General features: G+C 38.4%; 1 protein-coding gene across 1 annotated transcript in view; it reads right to left on the bottom strand.

Moving 5' to 3' along the window:
- The window catches only part of gnb4b (guanine nucleotide binding protein (G protein), beta polypeptide 4b), a 29114-nt gene extending 5570 nt beyond the window's left edge, over positions 1-23544 (bottom strand). Inside the window, exons 1-8 of the mRNA XM_051675955.1 lie at positions 23371-23544; positions 16089-16187; positions 14495-14533; positions 13884-13990; positions 12460-12523; positions 12177-12339; positions 9616-9682; positions 4657-4858 (exon numbers count right to left, since the gene is read on the bottom strand). Coding sequence (XP_051531915.1) covers positions 4657-4858; positions 9616-9682; positions 12177-12339; positions 12460-12523; positions 13884-13990; positions 14495-14533; positions 16089-16145 — 699 coding nt within the window. The 5' untranslated portion in view covers positions 16146-16187; positions 23371-23544. The remainder of the gene's footprint in view (positions 1-4656; positions 4859-9615; positions 9683-12176; positions 12340-12459; positions 12524-13883; positions 13991-14494; positions 14534-16088; positions 16188-23370) is intronic.
- Between the last annotated feature and the right edge of the window lie 344 nt (positions 23545-23888).

Below are 23888 nucleotides of genomic sequence, written 5' to 3'. Positions count from 1 at the left end.
GTTGATTATTATTATTATAAACTTTCCTTAAGAAATTTGACATAATCTTAAAGCAATGCAACAAAGGAACAGTCTATATAGAGAATACATGAATATCTGAATGCAAACATGGCCAGTTTGTTTCCTAATATCTAACATCATTCGAACTAAATTTTCGAAAGGGGGATGATGTGTAGTTTAAAAAAAACTTGCATGACATAATTATTGGAGCATGACACATTGTTTTAGCTGTTTTCTTCATCAGTGTTGGTTAGAATGTTGGGCTGTCTAGCCATTTGAGATGTTTGACTTTCTCCTTAGCACTTTAAGGTAAAAAACTCAGAATTCAAATGGTTTGTGAACTGGACTGAGTAGAGCGAGTGATACCCGCTATGTGCTCTCCTGTCTCTGGACCACAAACGGGAAGCCTGCACTTGTTTGCTCCTGAGACAGCGCGCATGACAATCTTGGAAACAAATTAGAAGCCTATTTAGAACGCGAGATCAATGTCATTGAATTTGCTTCGGTAGCCCAAAATTTCGCTTGGGCGGCCGGCGAAACATTTTCAGTGTCTGAAAAACCCTGTCCATGTCTTTTTAAAGTCTCAAGTGAAGTCGCTCCGCCTTCCTCCTCCATTTCTCCAGCAGAATGTGTACCACGTACGTGCAACGTGAATAGAATGAGGTGCACATTTCTTGCCACGCGATGGTGATTTTAATTCAAAATGTATACCAGTTGTCAAATTTCTACCTGTTTATCATGTCTACCTGTATATCGCCCACCCCTAGCATTAGGTATCATGAACTAACAATGCACGATATTTGTTAAAGAATTTATTCATCTTGGTAAATGTTTATTTATCAAAATACTACACTGTTAGTTCACATTCGTTTATACTGCATTATACCATGATCTGTTTGAATACTCAATTCTGATCGGATGGAATGCATGTGTTAAAACTGTTTAATGCACAGGTAGTTCCAGTCAGTTTTAATCACCGTTCTGTTACTGTGGATGAGGATGTGGCCAGGCCGTGAGGGTGCACAGCCGGCACTGATTCAGCTGATCAGTGGGAGAGCGAGATAAAGGGGGCCCGGAGATGCCAGTTCGAGAGAGAGAGAGGCGCACGCGGCCACGCTGCATGTGTGTGTGTGTTTGTTTTTTTTATGTTGAGTATTACATTAAAAGTTACATTGACTGTTCAGCCGGTTCCCGCCTCCTCCTTGCCCATCCTTTAACTGTTATATGCGCCTACTCTGCCGTCCTCCGTAATGAGACTTTGCGAGAGATTTATGCCTCTGTTCAAACGACCTCAGCCGTGAATATAGTCTGAATATAGAGCTGGGATTAACCATCACATCACAAAGCAACAAAAAAAAGTTGCCGTCTTTAAATCAACTGTGAAGTGCTGCAGGAAACACGGAAAAGACAACAGTGTTCATCAGCCCTGTATTACTCACCCAAAGTGCTTGTGAGGAAAGTATGGTCTGACATTTTGCTGTTTTGCATGGCGGGGGAGAGAAACCGGGACTCAAATGAGTCTTTTGCTGTCCGGCAAGACGAGGCAAATCAACTTAAATTGTAATATGATAAAACATCCTCTAAAACTGCTGCACTGTTCAACATGTGCACTAGAGGGTGCTGCGTGATCACACATCATTGACTGAAGCTCTGAATGGAGACTGTTTCCTAACACGCAGCCTTTTGCTGTTTCGAAATTGAGCAAGGCCACATCACGATTTCATTCTTAATTCAGTCAATCGTGCAGCCTTAATGGATACCATATGGATGTCTCAGAGGTCAAAGTCTACAGGTTTAGAATGTTTTGGATGATTTTCTCCTTCTCATGTACAATAAGTGCTACTTTTACAACTGTCAGCAACGCCGTTTTTTCCTCATTAATGTGAAAATGATAAAGAATAGGAATTAAATATGACATGTTCCGAGGAGTGCCAACCCTTCTACATTATGTGGCTATTATTATTTCTGGATTGAGTATTTAAATGTAGTTTTTAAAGTGTGTTTGGTCTCCAAAAAACTGTGATATTATTGCACTACTTTATCTCTGTGTCTGATTTAGAACGGAAAGAACTCTAGATCTAACGACCCGTAGATAAAGTTAACCGTTCTTGTTATTTTTACAGTCAAAATTTGCAAGGTAAAAATCAATGACAGCTGTAACTAATCAATGCTGGCAAGTGACCATGGTATAAGTGGGATAATCCACGGCTAGGTGTGCATTAAACGATTTGAATGCACTTCGCGGAGGCAACCACCCCTAATTAATCTTACCATGTACAAATTTTCAAATTAAAAATGTATTAGTACATGTAGAAATTAACATCAACCAAAATGAATAAGTGATGTAAAACTACTGTTAATTTTTTATTTCATGTCAACTCTTGCATTAACTAATGTTAACAAATACAAACTTTTTGTTAAATGTTACCAAACATTTTTATAATTAGGCTCTAAAAATTCTTACAGGGTGTAGGGCTTTACTGGTTGTTTAGATCAGTGTTACTATCAGAAATAATTAATAATTATTTCTGTAGTTATTAATCAATATTTAAATTAATTAATTGTATCTAACTCATTAAAACCTCATATGGGACTCCAGTAAATGTAGTGTGCTACGTTTAGGAGCAAGTTTGGTTATTAGCAATAATTAATAATTATCAAAGATAATTATTAATTATTAAAATCAATAGAACATTGATGAGAATCAATGTTAGCTTTTTTTAATCCTTTAAATCAACAGTTATCAAAGATAATCGTTAATTGTTAACATCGATGAAACATTAATTAAAATTAACACTAGCTTATTGATCATTCAAATTCAATCAAAGATAATTATCAATTATCAAAAATCAATAGAATATTAATAAGGATTAACATTGACGGGGCACCACCCTGGAATCAGGGACTAATAACCGAATATTAAAACAGTCTCAATATTAGATTGTTTTCTTAGGAAAATCGACATCCGAAGAATGTTTTTTTTCCCGAAAATCGATAATGAATGAAGGTTTGACTCCGAGCACTGACATCCCGTCAGCACGACACAGGCGTATGCAAAACAAACCAAAACACTTCTCTTTGTAATATAAACAAAGTTTATTTATGCAGTAATATCAATTAATAATTAATACAATGCAGTCAATAAACTTCCGACTTACAACTACAAACTAAACAGTGACATGATTAGATATGGAAATAAAAATAATCCTATAACACATAAGGTGTGTGTGTGTGTGTGTGTGTGTGTCAGTGTGGTTAGTGAGAGAGAGAGAGAGAGAGAGAGAGAGAGAGAGAGAGAGAGAGATGATTAAGTGACAGCCCGAAAGCTGATTTCGCGATAGCTGGAGATAAAGCAGCCGTGTTCATCACTCAGAGACATGGTTTTATGAGCGGGCCTCGTAAAAGTCCCTTGTTATTTGACTCTTTAATGGATGAACTCAGTTGCTGTCTCACCCGCGATGGCGAAAATGCACAACAGTCCAATTTGGTTGGACCACAATACAGCAAAACAAATTTGTGATAATTAATACCCTGAGTATTAATAATGAGCGGACATGGCGGTCCATAAACTGTACAAGCAAAATCCTTGAAACACAAGGATAACACACTATAATATTCTATCTCTGCCCAGACGTAACCTCTTACTTGAATCGCATGAGGACACAGGTAGAATGTGTTTTCCTCCGTCCTTTAACTCTGACCCGGTTCCTTGAGGCTCGGGTGATGACGAGAGGTCGTTTCCTCGCGCTGTCGGTACGGCTGTTGATTGTCGGCGGGCTGGCGGAGAACTCAGAAATGTCGACTTGATTGAAGATGGAAGAGAAATCTTTAATCTCTTCACTTCTGTAGGCCAACGGATGAAGATGCGAATTGCTCGGCGGTCTCCTTCGGATCCGTTAGAGTGTTCGGTTGAACACAGAGTAATCTCAACTCGTCCAGCGAGATGGAGATTGTATGGCTACAGTTTCAAGTCGGACATTACTTCCTTATGCCACGAGGCTGCACCGGAGAGCAGCAAAAAGCTACGTCCGTATTCGGTGAACTAAGTCGCTGGAAGCAACTTTGGAAGCATTTCAGAATTATTTGAAGTCCTGATGATGTCATGTTTGAGGGACGTTCTGTTGTGTGCTTCATCCAATAGGAGTTGAGAGTTCGATCCTTTAGAGGGCAAGGCTTCATGGATCTGTAGTCTGTTTTGGAATCCCTTTGTTTGATTTTGGCGCGATTTTTGTCAGTAAAATTTACGACTTAGAAGGAGGGGGCTTGAGGAATGTTTTTTATGACTGTTAGGCCTGCCTTTGTCTTCTATCTGAATACATGAGGCCCAACAAGGGTGTTTACATAGGATGCGTTCTTGTGCTCAAAAACAGCTAGATGAAGCAAAATTAATGGAACAGAATGTAGAGTTCTCAAGACAAATCCTTAAAAGTTGGACTATATTTAACTTTACATAACATCCTGACGCAACGCTCAAGGCAGAATGCTCCAAAGACGGGATGAGTATCTCTATAACAATAGAGCTTTAAAAAGAAAAGAATTTTAAAAAGCTGCCTTTCCGAGAGGGCTTTACTTTGCTTTAATGTCTGACAACTAAAGCACAGCACATTAAATAAAGCTAGTTGACCATTGGGAACCATCTCTAATGTAAATACTTACGCAGACAGCATTGATGTCGGAGACATGGCCTGTGAAAGACTGTCTACACATCCCGTCTCTGATGTCCCACAGTTTGGCCGAAGCGTCGCAGGCCCCGGACACAAATGCCTTTAAGTCTGGACTGACCGACAGACTCATGACATCACCTGTGTGTCCTGTGAAACTGGTTGTCTGCTGGCCCGTCTCAATGTCCCACAATGCACTGCAACAACAGTGACACATCAAAGAGATATTTCACTTTGATGGGACACATTTTTATTTAACATGAACACAAAGCGATATTATGCATTTGCAACTCATTTAATGTAAATTGTGAGTAAAAGAATATTCAATGGAAATAATGTAGGACATCGATGGAATATTATTGAAAACAAACATTGTGTGAATAACACACATAATAAGATCAAGAACATTTCTTTTAAGTCAGTTGTTCTCAAAGTGTGGGGAGGTATTGTAAGAGGGGCACGGAAGACCGACCCATCTGCAAAGCTCGTTCACTTTCACACATTCAACAAAAAGAGTGATAATGCATGCAAGAACAAATGTGTGCAATTTCTTTTCCTCCATCTTTTCTCCTGCCTTGTTTAAACTTTCGCCTGGCATCACAGCGCGTCCTGTGCGCACAGCTCTTGACAGCCCAAAGTGTCTATGATGTCAGGTGCGCTCGCAGCACTTATGTAAACAAAGACGTTCTTGCGTGCACCAGTTTCAAATGAGGGAAGAGATGAATTAACACTGAAATTTTGGTCTGTTCTTCACAACACTATCATATGGCTTCAGAAGAAATATATTTAAATATAAGGCACAAGTCTTATGGACTTTTATGGTGTTTTTGGTGCTTGGACAGCCACAAACACAATCCTCTCATCCCTCAATCTTGTGTTTAACTGATGAAAAAAGTCATACTGGTTTTGAACTACAAGGGTGAGTAAATGATGGCAGAAATTGTAATTTTTAGGTGAGCTATTTTGTACATTGCTCCTACACAGGATTAACTATATGGGCAATAAGGCACGTAACCAAGGAGCACCACATGATGCCATATTTTTAAATTGTCTAGGTCTGTTTTTATTTCATGAATGAGTGTTATAGGTGTGTGTGAGAGAGGTAAAGCAGTGAATGCATGAGTGTTATAGGTGTGTGTGAGAGAGGTAAAGCAGTGAATGCATGAGTGTTGTATGCGTGTGTGAGAGAGGCAAAGAAGTGAATGCATGAGTGCTGTATGTGTGTGAGAGGCAAAGTGAATGCATGAGTGCTGTATGTGTGTGAGAGAGGCAAAGTGAATGCATGAGTGCTGTATGCGTGTGAGAGGCAAAGTGAATGTATGTGTGCTGTATGCGTGTGTGAGAGAGATGAAGTGAATGCATGAGTGCTGTATGCGTGTGAGAGGCAAAGTGAATGCATGAGTGCTGTATGCGTGAGAGGCATGAGTGCTGCATGCGTGTGAGGCAAAGTGAATGTATGAGTGCTGTATGCGTGTGTGAGAGGTAAAGAAGTGAATGCATGTGTGCTGTATGCGTGTGAGAGGCAAAGTGAATGCATGAGTGCTGTATGCGTGCGTGAGAGGCAAAGTGAATGCATGAGTGCTGTATGCGTGCGTGAGAGGTAAAGCAGTGAATGCATGAGTGTTGTATGCGTGTGTGAGAGAGGCAAAGAAGTGAATGCATGAGTGCTGTATGTGTGTGAGAGGCAAAGTGAATGCATGAGTGCTGTATGTGTGTGAGAGAGGCAAAGTGAATGCATGAGTGCTGTATGCGTGTGAGAGGCAAAGTGAATGTATGTGTGCTGTATGCGTGTGAGAGGCAAAGTGAATGTATGTGTGCTGTATGCGTGTGTGAGAGAGATGAAGTGAATGCATGAGTGCTGTATGCGTGTGAGAGGCAAAGTGAATGCATGAGTGCTGTATGCGTGAGAGGCATGAGTGCTGCATGCGTGTGAGGCAAAGTGAATGTATGAGTGCTGTATGCGTGTGTGAGAGGTAAAGAAGTGAATGCATGAGTGCTGTATGCGTGTGAGAGGCAAAGTGAATGCATGAGTGCTGTATGCGTGCGTGAGAGGTAAAGAAGTGAATGCATGAGTGTTGTATGCGTGTGAGAGGTAAAGAAGTGAATGCATGAGTGTTGTATGCGTGTGAGAGGTAAAGAAGTGAATGCATGAGTGTTGTATGTGTGTGTGTGAGAGAGGCAAAGTGAATGCATGAGTGTTGCATGCGTGTGAGAGGCAAAGTGAATGTATGAATGCTGCATGCGTGTGTGAGAGAGGTAAAGAAGTGAATGCAAGAGTGTAGTATGCGTGTGTGAGAGGTATAAAGAAGAATGCATGAGTGTTGTATGCGTGTGTGAGAGAGGTAAAGAAGTGAATGCATGAGTGTTGTATGCGTGTGTGAGAGAGGTAAAGAAGTGAATGCAAGAGTGTAGTATGCGTGTGTGAGAGAAAGAAGAATGCATGAGTGCTGTATGCGTGTGTGAGAGAGGTAAAGAAGCGAATGCATGAGTGTTGTATGCGTTTGTGAATGCATGAGTGTTGTATGTGTGTGAGAGAGGCAAAGAAGTGAATACATGAGTGTTGTATGCGTGTGTGAGAGAGGAAAAGCAGTGAATGCATGAGTGCTGTATGTGTGTGAGAGAGGTAAAGATGTGAATGCATGAGTGCTGTATGTGTGTGTGTATGTGAGAGGTAAAGAAGTGAATGCATGAGTGCTGCATGCGTGTGTGAGAGAGGTAAAGAAATGAATGCATGAGTGTAGTATGCATGTGAGAGAGGCAAAGAAGTGAACGCATGAGTGTTGTATGCGTGTGAGAGAGGTAAAGCAGTGAACGCATGAGTGCTGTATGCGTGTGTGAGAGGCTTGAGTGCTGTATGCGTGTGTGAGAGGCTTGAGTGCTGTATGCGTGTGTGAGAGGCTTGAGTGCTGTATGCGTGTGTGAGAGGCTTGAGTGCTGTATGCATGCGTGTGAATGCATGAGTGCTGTATGCGTGTGAATGCATGAGTGTTGTATGTGTGAGGTAAAAGTTGTGAATGCATGAGTGCTGTATGCGTGTGTGAGAGGCATGAGTGCTGTATGCCTGTGTGAGAGGTAAAGAAGTGAATGCATGAGTGCTGTATGTGTGTGTGTGAGGTAAAAGTTGTGAATGCATGAGTGCTGTATGTGTGTGTGAGAGGTAAAGATGTGAATGCATGAGTGTTGTATGTGTGAGGTAAAAGTTGTGAATGCATGAGTGCTGTATGCGTGTGTGAGAGAGGTAAAGATGTGAATGCATGAGTGCTGTATGTGTGTGTGAGAGAAGTAAAGATGTGAATGCATGAGTGTTGTGCGTGTGTGAGAGAGGTAAAGAAGTGAATGCATGAGTGTTGTATGCGTGTGTGAACGCATGAGTGTTGTATGCGTGTGAACGCATGAGTGTTGTATGCGTGTGTGAGAGAGGTAAAGATGTGAATGCATGAGTGTTGTGCGTGTGTGAGAGAGGTAAAGATGTGAATGCATGAGTGTTGTGCGTGTGTGAGAGAGGTAAAGAAGTGAATGCATGAGTGTTGTATGCGTGTGTGAACGCATGAGTGTTGTATGCGTGTGTGAACGCATGAGTGTTGTATGCGTGTGTGAGAGAGGTAAAGAAGTGAATGCATGAGTGTTGTATGTGTGTGTGAGAGAGGTAAAGATGTGAATGCATGAGTGTTGTATGTGTGTGTGAGAGAGGTAAAGATGTGAATGCATGAGTGTTGTATGTGTGTGTGAACGCATGAGTGTTGTATGCGTGTGTGAACGCATGAGTGTTGTATGCGTGTGTGAGAGAGGTAAAGAAGTGAATGCATGAGTGTTGTATGTGTGTGTGTGTGTGTGTGTGTGAGAGAGAGAGGTAAAAGTTGTGAATGCATGAGTATTGTGTGTGTGTGTGAGAGGTAAAGAAGTGAATGCATGAGTGCTGTATGCGTGTGAGAGAGGTAAAGAAGTGAATGCATGAGTGCTGTATGCGTGTGAGAGAGGTAAAGAAGTGAATGCATGAGTGCCGTATGCGTGTGTGAATGCATTAGTGTTGTATGCGTGTGTGTGAGAGGTAAAGATGTGAATGCATGAGTGCTGTATGCGTGTGTGAATGCATTAGTGTTGTATGCGTGTGTGAGAGGTAAAGAAGTGAATGCATGAGTGTTGTATGCGTGTGTGAATGCATTAGTGTTGTATGTGTGAGGTAAAAGTTGTGAATGCATGAGTGCTGTATGCGTGTGTGAGAGGCATGAGTGCTGTATGCCTGTGTGAGAGGTAAAGATGTGAATGCATGAGTGCTGTATGCGTGTGTGAATGCATTAGTGCTGTATGCGTGTGAGAGAGGTAAAGAAGTGAATGCATGAGTGTTGTATGCGTGTGTGAATGCATTAGTGTTGTATGCGTGTGTGTGAGAGGTAAAGATGTGAATGCATGAGTGCTGTATGTGTGTGTGTGTGTGTGTGTGTGAGAGGTAAAGAAGTGAATGCATGAGTGTTGTATGTGTGTGTGAGAGGTAAAGAAGTGAATGCATGAGTGTTGTATGTGTGTGTGAGAGGTAAAGAAGTGAATGCATGAGTGTTGTATGTGTGTGAGAGGTAAAGAAGTGAATGCATGAGTGTTGTATGTGTGTGTGAGAGGTAAAGATGTGAATGCATGAGTGCTGTATGTGTGGTAAAAAGTGAATGCATGAATGTTATATGCGTGTGTGTGAAAGAGGTAAAAGTTGTGAATGTGTGAGCTTTTTGTGTGTGCATACAGTTGTTGTGAATGTGAGAGTGTTTTGTGGGTATTAAGGCCTAAACGGCCCCTCATACATTTTTATTTCTTGTAGTCTGTAAAGTTAAAATATGCACATGCTAAATAAAATCAACACCTACATATCCCATATATCTCATTATATATTTACCAGAAACTGATTAGTTTCATTATTATTATTATAAACTATAATGTAATAAGAGCCATAATAGTAATAACTTACCATGTTGTGTCACCAGAGCTGGTGATGATCTGATTGTCATCAAGAAATCGACAGCAAGACAAATAACCTACAGATAAAACCATTCATAAAAAAGGGAAATTAATTTATATATATGAAATACTGTACATTACACAAATGTCATGCTATTCTAAAGCAAATTATGTTTTAAATGGAATTACAGCAAACCTAAGCGTTTTTATGTGATTTAATTATTATACTGGCTTAATATTATACACACAAAGTATATACACCGATCAGCCACAACATTAAAAGCACCTGCCTAATATTGTGTAGGTCCCCCTCATGCCACCAAAACAGCACCAACCCGCATCTCAGAATAGCATTCTGAGATGATATACTTCTCACCACAATTGTACAGAACGGTTATCTGAGTTACCGTAGACTTTGCCAGTTCAAACCAGTCTGGTCATTCTCTGTTGACCTCTCTCATCAACAAGGCGTTTCCATCCGCAGAACTGCCGCTCACTGGATGTTTTTTGTTTTTGGCTCCATTCGGAGTAAATTCTAGAGACTGTTGTGTGTGAAAATCCCAGGAGATCAGCAGTTACAGAAATACTCAAACCAGCCCATCTGGCACCAACAATCATCCATGCGATTATCTAATCAGCCAATCATGTGGCAGCAGTGCATAAATTCATGCAGATACGGGTCAGGAGCTTCAGTTAATGTTCACATCAACCATCAGAATGGGGAAAAATGTGATCTCACTGATTTGGACCGTGGCATGATGGAAATGCAAAGCCATTCAAAAAAAATGCTATGTATAAGGGATATTTAAACTAATATGATGGATGAAATAGACCATGATGGAAATTGTACAACTCAGTCCGCAACATATTTGTAGTGCAACCTCTGTGTGTTTCTGTAAAGCTGGCGCTTGCGTTTCAATGGCAAAAAAGTCAGAAAATACAATGAAGAACACAAGTGAGGGAAGAAGTCTCAATTCACCTATTACCCATACTAAATATAATGTGAAAAGAATGACATGTCAAAGAAATTTGATCTTAACTTTAGGGAAGTAGGCTACACCTGGACACAGCAGGAGGACTGAAAAGTGTGAAGTGTAGTACAATAAAAATACATTTCTAATGGTATCTGATCTTTTCGGTTTTAATTTTCTGTTTAATTTTATGGGCATTATTAAATGATTTAATATTACCATTTATTAAAATGTATTAAAACACATTAAATGTATTTAATTAATTACAAGTATTTCACACATAATTTTAGATAAAAGAAACTAAATTGAATGGACAAATTGAAAATGAAGTAGAAAAAAACAATTAAAATTTGAAATAATAACAACTCTGGTTGACTAATGCAGCTTTCACTTTCTTTAGTGTATGTTTGAGTTGAGGGGAAAAAGCAACAAATAATTGAAAATGTCAACAGAACACAATAAGAAGTGTGTTGAAGGACACACCTAAAGCATATGCTTTCATTCTGAAACCACTTTGAAACGTGTTCAGCAGGATACTAATCATAAAATGTGAATATGAAATGCAACAGAGGGGTTTTTGTTGCATTTATATTGACAAATTGTTTTTCTTAGTTGTGAAGGTTAAAATAAGCTTAAAATATTGATGTTGAGTTTACGGTTAGAATATCAATTCAGATTCATAAACAGATTCATTTGGACTCGGCCTTGGCCTTTTATGGACTCGGTCTTAAGTTAGACTCGGCCCCGACCTCTATTGTTTAAAGACTTGGACTCGACTAAGGTGGACTCAAACCAAACACTATGACAAAGTCTACGGTAACTCAAGATAACCGCTCTGTACAGTTGTGGTGAGAAGAATATCATCTCTGAATGCTATTCTGAGATGCGGGTTGGCGCTGTTTTGGCGGCACGAGAGGGAACTACACAATATTAGACAGGTGTGAAATAAATGGACTGGAAAAGCACTTTCTTTTTAACAATTTAACAATGAGATAATTACATATCCAGAAAAATAGTTATATCTAATATAAAAATCTAATACAGAAGCATTATGTGGCAGCGGTGGCGTGGTCAAGCATCTCTCCGGAGAGAGAGAAAGCGGTAAGGGCGCTTACACCTGAGCTAAATTATGTCTAACACCTGTCTCTAATTTCAGTGAGCACGGGGAGAGCGGCTTAAAAGAGCCACACCGCCAGCAGTCGGGGGAAGAGAGAGAGAAACAAGTGTGCAGCATTGTCGAACTGTTTCCATTTCATGTTGAAGCTATTGAGTGTTTGTGAAGAAGTTTATTTTTGAGAGTGAATTATTGAACTGAGTGAAAAACCTGAAAGAGTGTATCTGCTGCAGTGAAGAGAATAAAACACCTACCTGAACCAGGAAATCTGTTTCTCGCCTCCTCCTTTCATTGAGAAGTGTTACACAATACAAACACTATTCTAACGTACATTAATTTGTTTCGTTAGATTTGGTCTTAGAGTATTCCCTTAATACTCTGAAGTACTAAGTTTACTAAGACCATCTTAGAAGGAAGTGTCATTGGAGATTGAGACAATATCCCGGCAGGCTGTAATAGCAGACAAGAAAGTGTGTGTGTGTTTACCTGTGTGTCCAGCCAGTTCTCTGTTGACCCTGACGTTGCCCTCGCGGGTTTTAAGGCTGTAGGTGGAGCAGATGTTGTCGAGGCCTCCACAGGCCACGTAGTTCCCCGATGGGGCATAGGCACAGGTCATGACCCAAGAGGAGCGCAGCGGAATAGCATGCATCTGTGGGATAGCATTTAAAACATCCCTTCAGTACTATAACACAAGATAAAGCTGAAGATAAACGGTAAACCACAGACATCTCGTGTCGAGCAGGGTTAAATGACTCTAGTATCTCATTACCTTGTTGGTCGTGTAACCGTCCCATATGATCAGTTTGCCATCTTGGGAGGCACTGACTAGTAACCTGAAATTAAAGCAAAACATATAATATTCTTTATTAGAGGTACAAAGCCAGACTTTTGACTATCAGCATAAAGTCTGGACCACATTTCCTCTTATTCTGGCCAAGAACTGCCACACAGATTGGAGGAGACTGACATAAACCATAAAGCCTGGCTTCTGGAATTGTGTAAAGCCAGCCAATCAGATTGAAGCATGACTGTTTAATGAGACTGTTCTAAAGTGGAGACTACATTCTTATAGATCAGGGGTGCTCACGCTTCTGTGCAATGTGATCTACTTATTCATAATGTTATTATAGTAAGATCTACCATACACAATATATACATAATCAGTAGTGAAATTTGACGATTCTCTATATCTATTTTGAAACCACAACAAATAATAATACTTTCATGTTTAAGTAATTATTCAAGACAAGTCAAAAGTCTGTAATCAAATAAGAAAAAAGAAACAAGTGAATAAAAAAATAAAAGCAATAAATAGAAACAAATTAAAAACAATATAAAAAAAATTAAGAAAACAGTACTTTTAAAAAAAATGTTTTACATAAAACGTCTAGCTACAGGTCTTCGCTATTTGATTATATTCCATGAATACTTTTTAAAGCTACTAATTTGTTCTAGCCAAGAGCAGCGATTGGTTTATTTGTATTCTTTTTATTGTTGTTTGATTAATATTAACGATACTTATCAGCAGCAGGTACATTTTGATACAAATCCGCTTTTTTGTCCCACTGTTAACGTTCACTTTAGACATTACTGACTTTATTTACATTAATACTTCGCCAAGACAGGCATTTTTTAAGTGTATTTGACCATTCAGGCGTGTATCCACATAACCACACATGCGCATGTGAAGCGCACACACATAGGCCTCCTGTCAGTCATACAGCACGTGGTTACAGAAGCGGGGAAATAAAAAGTCAATCTTTAATATTTTTGTTATTGGTGTCTTTTCTTTCTCTATTCTCTTTCCCTTTTGACCAGTTACTGAGACCGACCACTGGTTCTCTTACGATCAACTAGTCATGATCGACATTAAACAGCACCCGTTATAGATGCTTGAAGCATTTTGAAGCTTCTGAAACATAATTATACTGTGCAAAGCCAATGTCCAGCACAATTTTTCAATAATAAAATTTTATTAATATAGGACACAGATACGATTCGTGTTGGGAAAGGCCATCATATAGCACCACCGAAGAGGAACACCAGGTTCCCAGAACATATGGAAAACACATTTTCCTGTAATATTAATCACACAGTTTATGTAAGGGACACTATTTGTAACACTTTTACTACTTATACAACAAATCCTGATGGTTGGGGGGGAGGGGTTCTTTACAACGAAACACAACACACCTGGAGTCACTGCCCCAGTGCATGGCGTAGATTTTGGCGAGATGACCTCTGAGTGTGCGTCTCGTTCTCATCTGTATGCGCCCCACCGAGTCCAAACATGCCGTTATCTGTCACAGGAACCCGAAAAAGAGCAACAGATTAAACATAATGCAGCCCACAAGAAGCTTAAGTATCCTTGTTTTATTTTCAAATGAAATGTGTACAGCTGATATGGGTACTGTTGTCCTTTGTGCTTTCAGCTGATTCTTTAAAATTTCTTATTTTCACAATAATATTCGACAGTGATAATATAGAGAAGAGCGAGATCACTTGCATAACCACATCATTTTGTGGTGCTTCTATGACACTTTCGACTACGGCATGTTGACTTGCGTTCTCTTCATGACTTGTACCCTGGTCCTTTGCATTACAAGTGCAACACTCGATCACCTGAACAAGCTTGTATAAGTAGTTGGTTATGTAAAATGTAGCACCTTATAAGTCATGTGCTATTGTAAGTGTTATGATGAAATACAACGAGCCACGTAAAAATAATTTAGCAAAAATGTAGGTATAGTATCATGATTCTACTGTATGAGACCTGGTTGAAAATAATGATGTTGTTCTTGTACCTGTGAAAGCGTGGAGTCACTGCAGGCTTTTCTAGCATCCTGAGAAACAACAATAAATAAAAAAGTCCAAGACACAAAATTAATTTGATATCAATCAAAACAGATGAAGAAAGTTTATTGGCTATGATCAGAATGGAAAACTAGCTCACTACTCAACAAGATACAAAAATGAACTAAATTGACAAAAAATGCCCCCAAAACCCACAATATGGGGGCAAAAAATGCCACAGTTATGAGCTGTGGTATTTATTAAAAAGAGGCATAGCCAAAAATATTTGGAAATGTGTGAATGAGTAAACAGGAATGTATAGCCATGACAATGCACGTTATGCACTGTAGAGATCAGGCAATATGTTATAATTAAAACATGACTGTTGACATTGTAACTGAAATATTCCCAAATGAATCGGTATTAAAACTGCATCAAAATTGGAATCTATTTAATTCAAACTAAACCAAAACTAACTATGCTTCTGTACAGCGTTCCTCCTACTCACTTGTAAACAGCACTGCTCTTCCGGGTGTGTCGCATGTGCGCCAGTTCTCATGTGAACATGCCAACATGATTACGTCACACACACTTAACACTGCTGACCGGAAGTGATGATTTATAGTTAAAAAGTACTTAAATATTGCTGTTTTGTGCACCAAAAGAGATCATATCACTTTAGAAGACATTAATTTAACCGCTGGAGTTGTATGAATGACATTTATGCTGACTGTCTGTGATTATCAAAGCTTCAAAAGTCAGATCACCATCCACTTGCATTTTAAGGACCTACTGAGCTGAGATATTTTTGCATTTTTTTTTCAAATGTGTTCTGCTGAAGAATGAAAGTCATACACACCTGGGATATCATGAGGGTGAGTAAATAAGAGAATTTTCCTTTTAGGGTGAAATAACCCTTTAACGGAAAAGTTCATTTCTAACACTGCTCCTCAATACTGTGCATTATATACTTTATATTACATACTAATTAAAAATTAAGTGAAAGAGTAGGCATTATTCCAATGTTTTCATGTGACCTCATTACCTTGCATGTTTAATCCAGTAAGTAACAGTACAGCTTGATTGGAAATGATGCCCAATAAAACCACTCTACACGAGTGATTTCCACTGATTTTTCTGTTTTCTTTAAACATCACTTGTCTCATATTTCATCTCATGCTCTTCACTGTCACTTTTGTCCACTTGGTTAACAAGTACACTAATTAACAATAACTTTATTATGGGCAAAATTATTTGGTGTAGTGAAAAAGACACCACAACTGGGTCTGGGACAAGACTAAAACAGTCAAATCTATATATAAAAGACATTTGAAAAGCACAAAAAAAATAAATGAAGGACTGGTGAAAAGTTTCCAATTCAGTTTTAATGATTCCTTCAAATAATAAAGAAAAAACATGGAAATCAGTTTAATTCAAATCAACCCCTGGGACATAAAAGTGCCCAAAGTTTAAGAAACACAAACATACATTAAATTTTGCGCACACCATGTATACTATTTACTGTAGCAATAGTAAAAGTAGTATGGCAGTATGCTGTTCCGAGCACGCTGTTTGTTTATATGGGAGGGCGCCGGTTTCACTTACCCGGATCTGGTTGCGAAGCTGTTCTGCTTCCTGTCGCAACTGTTCCAACTCACTCATTTTTCCTGTTTGACCTACTCCTGAGATGACAACACGCTGGACCTGAAAGACATGCACACTTATTACAGATGTGTCTCTCTTATATAATCCACTGGACAGAGCTGTTATCTACTGATCTTGGGCCAGTTCCTTTCCGAAAATCCATTTCAGCTACTTTAATTAAACACACAGAACTGATTTGAGCGCAGTGTGAAATGACAGCATGCTCAAAGGGTCTTCAATACCACAGCAACTGCTGTTAAATGTCAGCCATATGTTCAGTGACCTTTCGGTCAAATCAAGCATCTGTCTCATTGATGTCTCGCTCACCTTTGATTCCATATGAATGTGTTAATAGGACTTACTAACTCAAACACTATCTGTGTGTAAACAGAAATAAGATTAAGAATAAAGTAGTCTTGTTTAAAGACCATTGGTTATTGGTACCAGGAGTGACATACATTAAGTCCCTTGTTGATTCCCAATGACGTCAACACAATGATGACATCACACAGTTACAGATGGCATCTTAAAATATTCCATGTCATTCTCCATCACAAGGAACTGACGCCAACTAATAGATGCATTATTGATCCACTTTGAAATGTAAGCTAATTCAAGTCTGGCCTAGACTTAGAAAAGCTCAAATACGCCGTATCTCAAATTCAAAAGTAAAAAAAAGAAAGTCCCTGTTTACACCTGGTATTATTATCTGTGTTTTTCCAATTGTTTTTCTACATAAACACACACTGGATAGATGTCATCTCACTGTTTCTTCAGCATCTCGCGCAGGACCGTCACAAAGATTCAACATCTTGAAGTTTAGGTTACAAAGAGGAATTCACGTGACTGTTACACATGATTCCAGATTGTTTTTCACCCAGCAAAGTATCAGCGCTTGATAAACGACAAGCCAGTGTTTTTTTTTTCTTCTATTTGCTCTGGTGTGCTGAGGTGCCACTGTGCCACGTTAAAACTATGTATTAGCTGTTACTATACAGTGGACTTGGTGGTGGCAAAGGCTGGTAACAGATTAATCAGCCGATAGCTTTTATAATCGTTTTATAGAATGTAACAAAATGTTCTTATTCTTTCCTTACTATGACGGGCAGAGACAGAATCTACAGGAGTCCAAAATAAACTAAAACCCAGATGCAGTTTATTGCCCACAATAATAACCAGAAAAAACATTTTCTAAATAACTCAGGACTTTTAACTATAAACAAGCCCAAAAAACATCGGGACTCTTATTTTAATATGATAGAGTCTTGACCACATTACAATGCTCCATTTTAAGTATTTACCAAATTAAGCTTTTTAAACAGATGAAGGATTTTGATATAAAGTTGGAGACAGGATGTGTGTGCGGATGGGGCATGTTTCCATAAAGTCACATATTCCTTTGCATTTCCTCACTTCAATTTAGAACACTTGATTATCTCATCAAAATAACAAAATCGTTTTATTGTCAATGATGAAAGATTTAGGGTGGTTTTCACCTATAGTACGTTTTAAGTGAACCAAACCCAGTTCGGTTAAATTGAACCAGAAAGGGAACCAGCCTCAAATGACCTCAGTGCATTTGGTGTTCACAATGTAAGTGGACTTTTCACATTAATGTGGTCTCAGACCCCTTGTTGTTCACACCACAGCTCCTTAAGAATTTTTCATAAATAATTGCGATTATTATGATAAGCAATTGTCATACAAACTGTCACACTTCTTAAGGTGTATGTATGCTTATGACAGATAGGCCTAAATCTTAAGTTGTAATTTACTGATATTTAACTTGAAATCATGTAATAAAATGGGGCTATATGATTACTTAAGGCTTTAAAAGATATTGAATTTTTAATTAAAAATCATTGCACAGGGATAGAATAACAAAAAGTAATTTTATGTGTTATATCATTTATGAAACCCAGACAACACCGCCAATTGTATTACATTATGCTATAGTAATAATGTATACTGTATTTCTCTCCTAAATGTTTCACTCTCTCACATTATGTTAAGGCTCTCTGATAAAACCTACAAGCCCTTATTTCACATGAAGGAAAACATTTGAAATTCTTTGTGCATTTGAAAATATGTTTCTTTAACATCTCGAGAGTAATGGAGCAAGCATCTCCTCCTGCATGTTATTTACATTGTGTGTACGAGCCAAGAACATTTGCCATTGTGCAAATAAAATTAAAGTGAAACTACACAAATCCTCACTTGTATTTTCGTGGGAGTTTGGTGAACCTCCGTAAACAGTACACCCATCAGAGCACTTTAAAGTGGTTCATCTTAATGCACTGCTCTGCTCTGAATGCGGCCGGTCTGTTCATTTTAGGTGCTCAAATAATACAAGAACAGAATATGAGACACAAAAACACGTCACGGTAATCATGGTATATCTATATTCGCTTAAAATTCCCATATGTGGACAGTAAATTGTGACTGGAATATGAAGTATGTAATGCAGCTATGTATGGCAAGCCACAAGGTACTTATGTCATAAAATGCAAAGCGTACTGGTACATCTTCGATTTTACATCGTGCAAATCAATCGAACCACAAAAGGACCCACAACCGAACCATACTCGGACCACCTCCTGAGGTGGTCTGAGTACGATTCACTTTTGGGTCCGTTTAGGGGGTCCGAGACCACTTGGGTTGTTCAAATATACATGTTATACCGCTCTGAGAGCGCTTGGAGTGCTCAAACAAACTAGGTGCGAAAACGCCCTTAGTTACAGCAAATCCCCACGGTTGTTTTTATTTCTTCCCTAGAGGCCACTGTTTTATTACACAACCAAGCCATATAAACTGTAGACTCCTCCAACGCAGGCCACAGAGAAACCCTAAGAAACAATAATATATATATAGTTCTTAGCATAGTTCTATAAATCAACTATAGGCACTGATTAATCAGTAAAACTGATATATCGGTCTACCTTTAGTTCCAAATGTTGCCTACGATGCTTAAATAAAACAGTCTTTTGCAACAAATTATTTGCTTGGAGAAGAAATTATAGAGATTGAGCAATTTAGGATTTGGGTCAGATTTGGGCATAAAATTTGACAGTACAATTCGGGTCAGGTCAAATGTTCTCAGAAATGGGCAATAGCCCATGCAAACCTCTAGGCCAAATACAATCTATACTGCATCAGTTTAAAACACAGGCGACTGAAAAACAGATGATGCCCATCTGGAGGTTGCAAATGGATGTGTTCATATTGGCAGCACTTCTTTCCTTTAACGGTGTTCATATTCTTTGTGATTTTGTGCACTATTTACAGCAACTTTTGAAGCTGATGTTTATTTGATTTTTGTGCCGACTGAGATTGTTTTTAATTGAAATTCAACTGAAGTGTTTGACATAGTTACACTGATAACACTGTAAGATGTATATTGGAGTTTGAATTACATGAATGCACAAATTCCACACATTCACTAGCTATGTTATGTGCCTATAAACACGGTCTATATGAATACCCCATGAATCTAATTTTTTGAATTGGTTTGTGGTTATTGAAAAATAAGCTTATCCAAGGTGATAAAAATAATAAATCTTTAAAAAAATCTAGCCTATTTTAAAACATGTGACAAGAAATGTAATTGTGTCCAATTTGGTTTCATAACTTTTTGAAAACCATTTAAAGCATTACTGCATAATTGCTTTCATGACTTTATTAAAGTCATGTGATGGGTCTTCATACACACACACATATATATATTACACACACACACACACACACACACTTGAAGTCAGAAGTTTACATACACTTTAGCCAAATACATTTAAACTCAGTTTTTCATAATTCCTGACATTTAATCATAGAAAACATTCCCTGTCTTAGGTCAGTTAGGATCACTACTTTATTTTAAGAATGTGAAATGTCAGAATAATAGTAGAGAGAATGATTTATTTCAGCTTTTATTTCTTTCATCACATTCCCAATGGGTCAGAAGTTTACATACACTTTGTTAGTATTTGGTAGCATTGCCTTTAAATTGTTTAACTTGGGTCAAACGTTTTGGGTAGCCTTCCACAAGCTTCTCTCAATAAGTTGCTGGAATTTTGTCCCATTCCTCCAGACAGAACTCGTGTAACTGAGTCAGGTTTGTAGGTCTCCTTGCTCACACACGCTTTTTCGGACTGAGGTCAGGGTTTTGTGATGGCCACAGCTTTTAAGGTTATGTCGATATAGGACGCGTTTTACTGTGGATATAGATACTTGTCTACCTGTTTCCTCCAGCATCTTCACAAGGTCCTTTGCTGTTGTTCTGGGATTGATTTGCACTTTTCGCACCAAACTACGTTCATCTCTAGGAGACAGAATGCATCTCCTTCCTGAGCGGTATGATGGCTGCGTGGTCCCATGGTGTTTATACTTGCATACTTTTGTGAATAAATGTTTGTACAGATGAACGTGGTACCTTCAGGCATTTGGAAATTGCTCCCAAGGATGAACCAGACTTGTGGAGGTCCACAATTTTTTTTCTGAGGTCTTGGCTGATTTCTTTAGACCTTCCAATGATGTCAAGCAAAGAGGCACGGAGTTTGAAGGTAGGCCTTAAAATACATCCACAGGTACACCTCCAATTGACTCCAGTTAGCCAATCAGAAGCTAATTGTCTAAAGGCTTGATATCATTTTCTAGAATTTTCCAAGTTACTTAAAGGCACAGTTACCTTAGTGTATGTAAACTTCTGACCCACTGGAATTGGGATATAGTCAGTTAAAAGTGAAACAATCTGTCTGTAAACAATTGTTGGAAAAATTACTTGTGTCATGCAAAGTAGATGTCCTAAACAACTTGCCAAAACTATAGTTTGCTAATATTAAATCTGTGGAGTGGTTAAAAATGAGTTAATGACTTCAACATAACTGCATGTAAACTTCTGACTTAAACGGTGTGTGTGTGTGTGTGTGTGTGTGTGTGTGTGTGTGTATATATATATATATATATATAAATAATACACACACACACACACACGTTTCTCACAGAAGCATATTCAAGTAATTGTATTGAGTGATTTGCATTTTTACTGTATTTTTGAATAACTTAAAGGAATATTTCAGGTTCAATACAATTTAAGCTCAATCGACAGTATTTTTGGCATAATGTTGTTTACCACAAAACGTATTTCGAATCATCCCTCCTTTAAAAAAAAAAAAAAAAAAAGCAAAAAACTGGGTTACAGTGAGACACTTACAATGAAAGTCAATGGGGCCAACTTTTGAACGTGAAAATACTAACTTTTTCAAAAGTATAGCTATAAGACCTAAACAATATGCATGTAAACATGATGTTAGTGTGATAAAATCACTTATTCTTTTCTGTGAAAAGTTATAGCCAATTTTACAATGTAATGTCTACAAACCCTGAAACTCTAAAATGACACAAACAACTTTACAGCTCAAATAATACACAAGTTTTAACAGAAGAATTAAAGCAAGTGCTTTTATAAGATTATAAGCTTCACATTTCTGCCTTTAAACTCTCCAAAAATTGGCCCCATTCACTTCCATTGTAAGCAAATTAATTTATGTGGTTATCAATATTATGCCACAAAGGCTGTCGACTGAGATTAACTTGTCTTGAACCTGGAATATTCCTTTAATAAATCCAGAGCATCATGTCATTGACCCTTGTTTATAAAAACAGCATTCAAATATACCTACTTAAGACCATTCTTTAAAAAAAAAAAAAAAAAAAAACATTCATAAAGTTACAAATAACACATTGTTAAGCCACAATTATTATAACTGCACATGTCCCACAATTGTGTTACAGCAAAACTGCATATAAAGCCAGTATAAATCAAACTGTTTCATGTTCGGACAGTTTAATCTCTCATTCAGAAAGAGAACTGCTTTGGATCAAGACTGTAGGTGACTCAAAACACACTGAGATTTCATCATGGTAAAGTGAAAGTAAAACTTGCACCTCTGTTCAAAGAGTCTGAGCTAGTTTAGACTTGATTGCAGAAATTATGGAAATTCTGAAAACATTTGATTCAGTTTTTAAGAACTTTGGAAGATATTAAACCAGGAATTTGTAGAGTTCCCAAATGTGCATGTATTCATATACCTTGTGCTTTTCAACTTAAAGTACAAGTTTACTACAGTAACCTGAGCAGAAGTGTTTTGATCAAGGACACAAGGGTGAGAAATCTGGGGTTTGAACCTACAACATTACAGCATCCAGCCCAGGACTTGACCACTAAACCACAACTCTCAGAATATTAACTAATGACAGGAAACTGTGTGTGTGTGTACATGTTTATATTACATTGTGGGGACCAAATGTCCCCACAAGGATAGTAAAACCTGAGAAACCTCCCTTGTGGGGCCCAGCCAGCGGTCCCCATGAGGGAAATGGCTTATTAAACATACTAAACAATGTGTTTTTGAAAACGTAAAAATGCAAAAAGGTTTCTGTGAGGGTTAGGTTTAGGGTTAGAGTTATGGTTAGGGGATAGAAATTATCATTAGATCTGTATAAAAACCATAAAATGTATGGAAGTCTATGGAGAATCCCCACAATGATATAAAAACACGGTATGTGTGTGTGTGAGTGTATGTGTGTGTGTGTGTGTGTGTGTATATATGTATATATGTATGTATGTATGTGTGTGTGTGTGTGTGTGTGTGTGTGTGTGTGTGTGTATGTATGTATGTGTGTGTGTGTGTGTGTGTGTGTGTGTATATGTATGTATGTGTGTGTGTGTGTATATGTGTGTGTGTGTATATATGTGTATATGTGTGTGTGTGTGTGTGTGTGTATATGTGTGTGTGTGTATATATGTGTATATGTGTGTGTGTGTGTGTGTGTATATGTGTGTGTGTGTATATGTGTATATGTGTGTGTGTGTGTGTGTATATATGTGTATATGTGTGTGTGTGTGTGTATATGTGTATGTGTGTATATGTGTGTGTGTGTGTATATGTGTATATGTGTATATGTGTGTGTATATGTGTATATGTGTATATGTGTGTGTGTGTGTGTGTGTGTGTGTGTGTGTGTGTGTGTGTGTGTGTGTGTGTGTGTCAGGCCTCCTGTTGCCTCTTCACTTCCATCAACAACTTAATTAATTAGCTGTTAGTCAATATTTTAACAATAATTCCATCCCAAAACAGTACAAAAAAGTTCGATAAACTTGCAAACGTTACACACGCCTTCACGCGATTTTTACAAGCAGGAAATAAACCAGAAAAGAGAAATACTGCGAGCGATTGTTTTTCCTCACCTGAATCCGGCTGACTTGGTCGAAATTTAGCTGTTTTCAGAACCCTCGCATGTTGACAAGAGCAAGAATAAAATTCAAAGCTTATAAAATGAATCAGAACTAAATTTTACACACATTTAAAGGGCCACGCACCCCTCACGCGAGCTGAGAGTCAATTTTCACCAGCAATCTCGTCACCACACCCATAAGGAAACCGGGAACATGGCAACAGACGCGTCGGAGGGGTGCACCGACAAAGACAGCTTAAAATATAAGACTAAAATCACAGTTAAAAGCAAATCTGCGAGCTATATCACGTAAATACATTTATTTCTTAAATATGCATCAAAACGCTTGGGGTTTTACAGGAAAAAAGTTGAAACAGATGTAGTTTGAGCTGTGGTGTTCACCCCACAGAGGAATGGTACATTCCGTCAGCTGCCTCAACAAAGCGCCTGTAGGAGAAACAGGAAATGTGTCCGCTACGTGTTTGAGTGTCAGAGGGAAACTGTTGTAGTGTTTTTGTCGTAGTAACACTT

The sequence above is a fragment of the Myxocyprinus asiaticus genome, chromosome 37 (assembly GCF_019703515.2).
Source record: "Myxocyprinus asiaticus isolate MX2 ecotype Aquarium Trade chromosome 37, UBuf_Myxa_2, whole genome shotgun sequence".
Taxonomy (NCBI): domain Eukaryota; kingdom Metazoa; phylum Chordata; class Actinopteri; order Cypriniformes; family Catostomidae; genus Myxocyprinus; species Myxocyprinus asiaticus.
The sequence above is the reverse complement of the archived record's forward strand: the minus strand, read 5'-3'. Positions and strand labels throughout refer to the sequence as shown.